This window comes from Candoia aspera, chromosome 13, assembly GCF_035149785.1.
Source record: "Candoia aspera isolate rCanAsp1 chromosome 13, rCanAsp1.hap2, whole genome shotgun sequence".
Classification (NCBI taxonomy): domain Eukaryota; kingdom Metazoa; phylum Chordata; class Lepidosauria; order Squamata; family Boidae; genus Candoia; species Candoia aspera.
This window is the reverse complement of record NC_086165.1, coordinates 15,942,578-15,953,170: the sequence shown is the minus strand read 5'-3', so window position 1 is coordinate 15,953,170 and position 10,593 is coordinate 15,942,578. Positions and strand designations below refer to the sequence as shown.

General features: G+C 41.3%; 1 protein-coding gene across 1 annotated transcript in view; it reads left to right on the top strand.

The window, feature by feature from the left end:
• Positions 1–2,389: 2,389 nt before the first annotated feature.
• Positions 2,390–10,593, top strand: part of LRRC28 (leucine rich repeat containing 28) — a 49,712-nt gene continuing 41,508 nt past the window's right edge. Inside the window, exons 1-3 of the mRNA XM_063314491.1 lie at positions 2,390–2,491; positions 4,832–5,058; positions 9,310–9,350. Coding sequence (XP_063170561.1) covers positions 4,891–5,058; positions 9,310–9,350 — 209 coding nt within the window. The 5' untranslated portion in view covers positions 2,390–2,491; positions 4,832–4,890. The remainder of the gene's footprint in view (positions 2,492–4,831; positions 5,059–9,309; positions 9,351–10,593) is intronic.

Here is a 10,593-nt window from a genome sequence, read left to right as displayed (position 1 = left end):
CATCAGCCTTGTGAGGCAGTCCAGACAAGAAGCACATCCAGAAGTACTAGCTCTTTATTTTAAGGTTACATTAACAGAATCTTGGAAGTCTGAAGGTACATCTCCCCCCCTCACCTTTACAGTACAAGAAACTAGGGAGGGTCCCATCTGAGATGTTTTCCAGGCTCCCATTCCTTCTGCAGATTCAGCTGTTTTTTATCTGACCATTGCCCTGGCTGTGGCTCTTCCCCATGTCTCTCAAGGTTATTCCCACATACCATTACAAATACTATTAAGATCAGTTCAACCTACTGTAATATATTCTTAGCCCTTCAAGCTCCCAGAACTCAATTGAGTCACATGGGGCAGTGTTGCTATGGGAAGATTGCATTGCCCTATTTTTCCCATGGAGCCTTTGATACCCAGCCTAGACACAGGGGGCAATATGTCCTACATACTGAATATATTGCCCAGTCTTCTACCTTGAGAATAAATAATAGGGCAATGTATTTAACACAGTATATTCTGTCCCCAGTGGCCCACTTGGGAATAAACAGGCCTATAGGGCAAATACTGCAATGCATTTAGGCCGTACCATAGAACATACTGCCCCTCAGGGAAGGCTTGTTTATTAAGGAGTTCCCTTTTCGGGAGAGATGGGCGGTGATAGAAATTTGAAAAATAAAATAAATAAACAAACAAACTAAAGGCTCAAGATGGAAATAGAATAATGCATATAGTTTTGTTTCAATTCCTTTAATATTCTTGAATGTCATAAACACAAGGATTAGCTTGTGTGTTAAAAGTTAATTCTTACAGATTTTGTAAAGAAAAACCAAGAACAAGTATTTTTCTTTTCCTGATCTCATCCCTACCTTAAGCAGTATGACAGCGATGTGGATTTTCTGAGTATTTTGAACAAAGAACTGGGATTATTTTGCAAAAACATTTCCAGTCCGTATGACTATTCTACACATTTTTTTTCTGCTTACAACATTTTGCCTTTTATATTTTCACTCAGCTAAAAGCAGTCAGGTATGAGTACTTGCTAAAAGAAAAATATTCCTATTTAATCAAGTATAATGGTTAACAAAGGTTAATAGGGTCATATATGGGCAGGTGCAAACATCAAGATTAGATTTTTTTCCAAGCAAAAATTAAATAGATGTAGACTTGAACCTCAGCTGACAATTGACAAGAACAATACATTGACACCCCCACTTCTCACCCCATGCAAATACAAACCAAGCACTATGGAAGACAGTGATGAAAATACATAGGAGCCTCTAATACTGTTGCTACTTAAAGACAATCATATTGTGCCCAATTGTTCTTCAGGGTTTACTGGATTGGCAGTCCTATGCTTTAAAGTGAGCACCAAATACGGAATGCTGGCCATTAAATATGCAAGAGCGCCATCTCCCAGCCACTGTCACGCACTGCTCAAAGTTCAGATAGACATGTTGGAATTGGTGAGAACATCAGAACTGATAATTTGCTATTTTTATGCTGGTTTCAACACTCTCATATGAAAAGAATTTATTAACAAGACAATCTGGATCTGACAAATAGATATGATGGTGGATTTAGTTGTATTTAGTTCCAGTTTACAAGGTGGTATCTCAACCTGTTATTACAAAACAATATTGTTGTTGTTGTATTGCATTGAATGAATATCTTTATTACAGTCTTTGACCAGTCTTTACAATAAAAGAAGATAGTTTAATCCAACAATTCGTTGTCAGGAAAAAGAAAAACAATAAAACCGTGAAATGATACATCTAATTAAAAGTTTTGCGCAATTGTGTAACTTGATAAAAATGTTTGGCCACCTGGTGTGTGTGTAGGGTAAGCATCCCTTAAAATGAAATAAACGTAAAATCTTTCAGTATGACCCTCAAATTTAGAGTTGTATTACATTAATCTAAGAGGAAGTACTCAGTTAACGACCATTTGCTCAGCGACCACTTGAAATTATGATGGTGCTGAATGAAAAGACTTACAGTATATGTTTTTAATTATGACTCTCTTGAAACTAACATGAAAGAGTTGCCAAGGAAACAACAAAATATGACAACATCACTGTAAATTACAAAAGAACACAGGAGGGTTGCCATCCTGGTGAAGCTCTAATTGGGATTCTTTGATGTTTTATACTTCAGTAAAAGTCTAATCCTTCTGCCAATGAAATTCCACGGCCCTCTGGAAACCTATTAAAGAAGGAAAGGTCCGTTTAAAGCAGTGTTTCTCAACCCTGGCAACTTTAAGAGGTGTGGACTTCAACTCCCAGAATTCCACATCCAGCCCCGGCAGGGAGCTACGGAGACGAAGCGGAAGTCTCGCGAGGCTCCGTGCGCTTCCCGCGGCCCAATCCGCGTCCTTCCTGGCGTCACTTCCGCCTCCATTGAACCGGAAGTTGACGCTCGGGCGGCGGTGGAGGTGTTTTCTTCGGGCGAGCCGGTGACTTAGCGTGCGGGGAGGAGGTGCGTCCTTCTTCGGCCGAGAGCCGCGGGTGAGCGCGATGCCCTTCGCCGGGCCCTGAGGCGGGTGCTCCGACGGCGGAGGAGCGCAGCGGGGCTGCCGTTCTTCTTTCTCTCCCTCCTCCGGTGGGCCCGGTTGCCATAGAAACCTGCCTGGGGAACGATGAGCGGCTTCCTCGCTGCCCCCTTGATGGTGATAGTAAGGGGGGCAGCTCCCGACGTGTTCAGGGCAGTAACGGCCCTGCTGCAATTACCAGCAGCTGTTGGAGGGCCTAACCCAGTGTTTCTCAGTTTCAGCAACATTATGATGCTGGTCTTCAACGCCCAGAATTCCCCAGCCAGCTTAATCTTGCTGAGATTGAGAAACACTGGCCTAAACCAAGCCGGACGACCGCTAGATGGCAGCAAAACTTGGGTTTTTTGCATCCTTGATGTGGGAGGCTTAGCTGTTGGCCGTGCTGGTTGCTGATTCTGGGATTTCGCTGCCTGTGTCTTAACACCAGACTAAGCTTGCTTCTTACCCCATTCTGCTGAGTGAGCATAATGGTTGCAGTGGCGCAACATCCTGTAATGAAACAAAATGACGGAGTGTTGTTTATCTGCTGTCAGTTCTAGCGTATGGAGTAGTTGTAGTGTATGTCAGTTGTGGTGTATGGAGTAAACCACGTTTCAGCAAGCCATAGTTTAATGTATTGTGTGGGCTCAGTGTTCAGGCAACCTGTGGATGTCCAAAGGCAGGACATTTGGGGGCCATGAGTGCTACTAAGCAGCTGGAATTACATCATGCAAGCAGGTGGGGAGGTGTTTTTGTTTCTTTAAACTGATAGGGCTAATTTGGGGCTTACATGACTCCTCAGTTTGAATTCCGTTTTCGATTTTTAGTAGTCCTGGACCGAAAGGAATGCTGGCAACATAACCTGGCCTGGAAATGGTGTCTTTTTTTTGCTGAAAGTAGTTTGATGACAGTTGCTGCTTATAATACAGTTAAAGCAAGTCATGGTGGCGATGGCTTTCCTGGTACTGCATGTGTCCTTGGCTAGTTGTGGGATGCTAGTTGAGAGTAACGTTTGAAGAACCAGAGTTCCCCATCCCCAATTTAAAGAATTGCTGTTGGTGCTACCTAGGTTTATCTCGCTTTTGCTTTAAATAAAATAAACATCTTGCATTTTTATTTATTTATTTTATTTATTACTCAAATTTAGCCACTGCCCATCTCCCCCGGAAGAGGGATTCTGGACGGTTTACAATAAAATCCCGCACAAAACATGAACATTAAAATCACATAAAACAATTATCATAAAATACAATAAATAAATAAAAACCAAGAAAGATGTAAAATCCAGGCTGGTGGGAGGGACTCTAGGGTGCGAGCCACCCCCAAGAATGGTTATTCACTTTCCCGCCCCAGGCGAGACGGCAGAACCAGGTCTTTAGGGCCTTCCGGAAGGTCAGGGTTGAAGGGGCCTGCCTCACCTCCGGGGGCAAGATATTCCAGAGGGTGGGGGCCACCACAGAGAAGGCCCGCTTCCTGGACCCCGCCAGATGAAATTCTCTTATGGATGGGGTCCATAACATGCCCTCTCTGGATGATCGGGTGGGGCGGGCCGATGTAATGGGGATGAGATGGTCCCTCAGGTAACCTGGCCCCATGCCATGTAGGGTTTTAAAGGTAATAACCAACACCTTGAATTGGACCCGGAAGCAAACTGGCACCCAGTGCAGCTCGCACAGCAACGGTGTTATATGTGCCAACCTAGGGGCACCAAAAATAGCCTGCGCGGCTGCATTTTGGACCAGCTGAAGCTTCCAGATACTCTTCAAGGGTAGCCCCATGTAGAGCGCATTGCAGTAGTCTTAGATGTCCACCCAACTTGTTTGTTCAGGGGAAAGCTAAGTGCATCTCTGTTTATATGCATGTCATAGCAAAGCAGCTTTTCAAGCAGCCTTCATTTCTTTAAAACTTCTCACCTCTGTGTGGACATCACTTCCATACACATAACAGTTACGCTAATGTTGGGTTGTAAGGTATAATAAGTTAAGGACACCTGCTAATTTGATAAATATTTTCCTGCTTTTCTTATGAATAGATTTTAGTACAGTATTAGTATCTGTCAAGTCAGTTGGCCTGAATGTTGTTGCTATTTTAGGAATACATTAATTTTTCTATCTGAATGTTCCTGTGCTTTTGGTTTTAGTCATTTGCTTTGTTGCTTGTTTTCTACTGTTAACAGTGTCACTGCATTTTGCTTTTGTTTTGTGACAAAGGCTGTATAGTTTTAAAAATGTAGATGCTTCTGAAAAAAACTGCTTTTGGAAAATATTAAGTTGAGAATCTTACCGGCCAAAATATTTTTCTTCTGTTTTTCTTTCAGAAATGATCAACTTTTGCCATGAATAGAGTTCTGATAAGGTGGCTGGGCCAGTATCTGCCATGGCATCAGAGCTCTGTAAAACAATATCGGAGGCAAAGCTAGAAAGGCACAAGAATTTATTCTTGAACTATCGAAATCTTCATCATTTTCCTTTAGAATTGCTAAAGGATGAAGGTCTGCAGTACTTGGAGAGACTATATATGAAAAGAAATTCCTTGACTACCTTGGTATGGGATTTAATTGTTTAATCAGCAAAATATTTGTTACTGTGTTGAATAGAATTTGTGTTTTGGAGTATCAGTTGCTCCTTTCGTTGGGCAAAAAAGGGTCTATGTTAGCCTTTGAGGTAGGCCAAGCCAGGAAACAGACACTGTAAGTTAGAGTTTCTCAAACTTGACAACTTTAAGATTGGTGGACTTCAACTCCCAGAATTCCCCAGCCAGCTGTGCCAAGGTTGAGAAACGCTGCTTTAAGTATTATGGGAATGCCACTTTATTGTTTTACGGTATAATAACCAAAGCTTCAAAGCTTGCCAGAGTTCCTCTCTGTGCCTCCCCTTCACTCCCCTTTATACCAAACAGAATCAAGGCAGGATTGTTTTGAGTTTCTTTCTCGTGCTTTCCACTTTCGTAGGACTGAGTTGTCATTTCTCCTGCCATATTGGTTCTTCCAGTCCTTTATCAAGTTTATCTCCTCATTCCTTTACAGCCTTTGAAGAAGACAACGTTATGGGAAGTTCTGAATTTCTTTGTTGTGAGTCAGAAGGAGATGTGCAGTAATTCTGGGGGAAAGGGGGAAGATACATGCATAAGTAAATTAGCCAACATTATACAGTCCTTCTGCTGTAACTTCCATGCTAGTTTGTACTACTTCTAAATGTTTTCTATTAGGGCAGGCAAATAATATTAAAAAGTGGTAAAGTTTTTTTAAAGATAGTATCGGGGGTGGGATAGAAAACAGTAACGTCTTTTCTCTATACTTCTTGGGTTAACATAAATTTCAGATCAAAGTGAGTGGAGATATTCATCATTGCTGTATCCTCCCAAATAATTAATGTTTTACGGTAATTAGAAGAAACACAAGCATTTAAATAAAAATGTCTGTGGTAAGAACTAAAATATATAAATAGCCAAACTATAGTAAAGGTAAAGGTTTCTCTTGACATTAAGTCCAGTTGTGTCCGACTCTAGGGGGCGGTGCTCATCTCCATCTCAAAGCCGAAGAGCCGGCGTTTGTCCGTAGACACTTCCTCCGTGGTCATGTAGCCGGCATGACTAAACGGAACGCCGTTACCTGCCCACCGAAGCGGTGCCTATTAATCAACTCACATTTGCATGTTTTTGAACTGCTAGGTTGGCAGGAGCTGGGACTAGCAACGGGAGCTCACCCCGTCACGTGGATTCAAACTGCTGACCTTCCGATCGGCAAGCCCAGCAGCTCAGCGGTTTAACCCACAGTGCCACCATGTCCTTAGCCAAACTATAAACATCATTAAAAACAAATCACATCCAATCAATCAATCACTGTAGGCCCTTTGGAGTAACTCAGTTTTCAGCCATTTCTGGAAAGCCAGGATAAGTTGGGACCAGCCTAATTTGTAAAGTGGGGGCTGTTCCATAAAATAAGTGCTCCTCCTGAGAAGCAACACCTGTGAGCCTTTACTCCAGATACCTTGCAGAAATTGAGTATCACCAACAGTGTCTCTCAAGATACTCTCGTCAGACCAGCCCCTTCTGTTTGGAAGAGACTGTTCTGCCAATACCTTGGTTCCGAGCAACGTAAGGCTTTATAGGTAACAACCCGGTCTTTGAATTGCCCCTGGAAGCTGGCAGATATAACTTATTTTCTTCTCTTTCCATCAATATAAATCATATAGACACACAGCTAGTAGGAATTAACTATTTATTTATTTATTTATCAGATTTTATCACTGCCCATCTCCCCCCAAAAGGAGGGACTCTGGGTGGCTTACAATAAAAATGAAGTATAAAATTCAATACAGTTATGAATACCATAAATATAAATAGACCATAAAAATAGAAAAATGTGATAAAATCCAGATGGCTCAATATTCCATATCAATCCGTGAGTATAAAGTGCCATTCTAGGGGGGCTAGCCATCCCCAGGAATGATTTCCTAGACAGAGATGGAAAGTATCCTTTTTAAAGGTAAAGGTAAAGGTTTCCCTTGACGTAAAGTCCAGTCGAATCCGACTCTAGGGGGCGGTGCTCATCTCCGTTTCTAAGCCTTAGAGCCGGCATTGTCATAGACACTTCCGGGTCATGTGGCCAGCATGACGACTCGGAACGCCGTTACCTTCCCGCCGAAGCGGTACCTATTGATCTACTCACATTTGCATGTTTTCGAACTGCTAGGTGAGCAGGAGCTGGGACTAGCAACGGGAGCTCACCCCACCGCGCGGTTTCGAACCGCCGACCTTCCGATCGGCAGCTCAGCGGTTTAACCCGCAGCGCCACCACGTCCTTTTTAGAAGTGTGCAAAATGTTCTGAAATTAAAACACCCTGGCTTAGTACAAAACAAGCTCTTGTGCTAATTTGGGGACTGTTTTGAATTCAGCCCACAGGTCTGTTCAGGTTCAAAATGTTTGCATACCTCTAGTTCTTATTAAAATCATTTTAAAGAATGTAAAGGGATCCTGAGACCAAAATGTTTGAGAACCACTGTAATAAACATTAAAGATAACAATAAAAGATGGCAAGTCCGATGAAGCGAGGGGTCTCGCTCTTCTTTGACAAAGGGCTGGATAAAGAGCCAGGTCTTCCTGGCTCTTCTAGACAACAGCAGAGTGGGGGCCATCCAGATCTCAGGGGGAACCTCATTCCAGAGGGCAGGCGCTGCTACAGAGAAGGTGTGCTTCCGTGGTCCAGATAGATGACATTGGTTAATCAAAGGAACCCAGAACACACCAATACTACAGAATCAAAATGGCTAGGCAGATGTTATGGGAGACAGACTTTTGTCGATGGCATTCTAATTTGAGAATGTTGAGAAAAACGAGTAAAATCTTTGCTTTTGCTTTTTTTTAAACAGTGGCTGTACCACCTTCCTTATAAAGTCAGTGAACCCTTAGCCATTCAATAGACTTCAGTTAGAAACTGCTGCATCACTTCAGTGTGTTGAGCATTAATTCCCCAGTAGGTGGAAACCAAAACTCAGTTCCTGAGTTTCTTGACAGGAAACAAGGCTGAGGCTCTAAATAGATGCTCCAGGCTATGAACTGTTCTGCATATGTGCTTAGCTGAAACAGACTGTTCTAAGGGGATTGCCTGCATTACGAATTGAAATGAGTTGCCAGTAATAGCCTACCCTTCCTAGTTATTTAACCATCTGTAAATGCTGGCCACGTTTTGCATGATCTTTTGCCTTCTTGCACAGCTACATATAACTGGAATACATGCTTTTGATATTTTATAAGCTGCTTTGAGCAATTCCTTTTTAGAGAGGGCCTCCTCTACCCCCCCCCCCATAAACATTGCAGTATTGAATATAAAGCTGTGACTCATATGCTTTAACCATAGTCATTCTTCAGTATCTATCCTAACATCAAGTTCAGCACCATAACAAAAAGAGAGTAACCAACTGCCAGTGATCAACAAATAATCAGTCAGTTTCTGAATAGACCTATTTAGAGTTTGGTGACATGGCTGCTGTAATAACAGCTGTTGGTTTAAAAACTGGTTTAGCAATCTTTCAAGTTTAGGAGACTTCCATCTATATGGTATATTCATTAAAATAAATGGTTTCATTGTTTTGTTTTGGCAAAATCAGATTATTTTATATAAACCAATAAAATTATAACGGCATAAACTGTAAAATATTTATTCCAGCTAGCTTGGAATTCCTCCCTAGCTTGTGTTTTTGTTCAAGTAATTAAAATGGCATGATTGAAATAACCAGTATAATTCTGTAATGATTCCTACTGTAAGGATAACTTGAAAATATAGTTGATATTTCTAATCTTATCACTGTTAAATTTTGGATATGTTGGAATTTTGTACCAAGAAGTTAATTAATATTTTGGCTGATTGGTTTATTAATGTGAGCCAACTCCACTGTTCTAGAATTCCTAGTTTTACATTGGAAGGTAACTTGCTTTCTGCTACCAAAAGGCCTTTTTGACACACTATTACTCAGTGAGGTCTATGGTTACTGGTTAGGCAAGGCCAAAAATATTCATTGCCAAACTGGGTAGGGGAACAGGTCTGGTGTGTAGCTTTAGGATTCTGGTACCTGAAGCTGCATCCTGGTTCTTCCTTGAAAGCAGAACTGAATTGATGTTGAGTGTGTAAAAATGAAGCTATAACTTCGTTAATACTCTTCCTTTCCTTTCCTTTCCTTTCCTTTCCTTTCCTTTCCTTTCCTTTCCTTTCCTTCCCTTCCCTTCCCTTCCCTTCCCTTCCCTTCCCTTCCCTTCCCTTCCCTTCCCTTCCCTTCCCTTCCCTTCCCTTTTTTTAGCCAGAGAACCTTGCCCAGAAGCTTCCAAATCTTGTGGAACTGTAAGTGTATTATTTTTGTTGTTATGCTGAGATTTTTAAAAATAGCTTGACTTATAGGAAAATACCTTAAGAGGATACAAACAATATATTATGAGCTCTTTTTCCCTCAATTTTACTGAAGACCTGATCTGCTCAAGTTTTTGGATGACCTAATTTTGTTCCTATACTGCCATCCGCAATGTTGCAGGGTAATGTCTGTGAAGCTATAGACCAGCCTTTCTCAACCTTTTGACCTGGAGGAACCCTTGAAATATTTTTCAGGCCTCGGGGAACCCCTGAACATTCAGGCTCAAATATAGGCCAGAAGTTACAAAATTATTATATACCTTTCATGTGTAGGTCTGTATATATGCATTAACAGTGTTCTTAAAGTAAAAATAAAGAATGAAACTTACCTCTTTAATGTGAAGTTACTCAAATTTGAAATAATTTTTTAAATAGATCGTGATCTCCCAGGGAACCCCTAGTGACCTCTCGCGGAACCCTAGGGTGCCACAGAACCCTGGTTGAGAAGCATTGCTATAGACATTATCATGTGAAACAAGAGCTAGGAAACATCATCATACTAAATTCTTGCTCAGTGACTACATTTTATCTATAGCAGCTTGATTATTTACTCAGGGAACTTAAGAATATACTTTCTAACAATAATATAATTCTTATCTGTAATAAGGATTTAGAGTAGCATTTTACTTGTGTACTATCCCTCTTAGAACATTGTATTCTAGTATGTTTTATAAGTATTCCATCATTATCTTGATAGGGAGTTTCTTTGAACATGAATGTGAATTCTTGTGCATTGGCTGGAAATACAAGAAGCTTCTATCTAATATGGAGCAGTATAATTCCATTTTTTGTATCTGACCGTTAATATGTTTCATCAGCAATCCCGTGGAAATGTTATCTGGGTGCACGTATGTGGGCAAGAGAAAGCCTTCATTAGCAATTGTGCCAAAACTTTCTGGAGGACATAGTTACTTCAGCAAAAGGAGGATGCTTCATTTTCCAAAATGCCTCTTTGATAGGTTTGCATTGTCCTCACGACTGCTGGAATAATTTTCAGCTACAACGTCAGGGCAACAGTTCCTGTAAGCGTTAGTAGCTTGAAAATATTAGAAAAGCGCATCTGTAACCAGGCCATATTTTACATCCCCTCCGCAGACATAGGATGTGGGCTAAATTATTTGTGTACATTATATAGAGGCACTGTGATCTATGCAGGCTGATTCCATATAACTTAAGA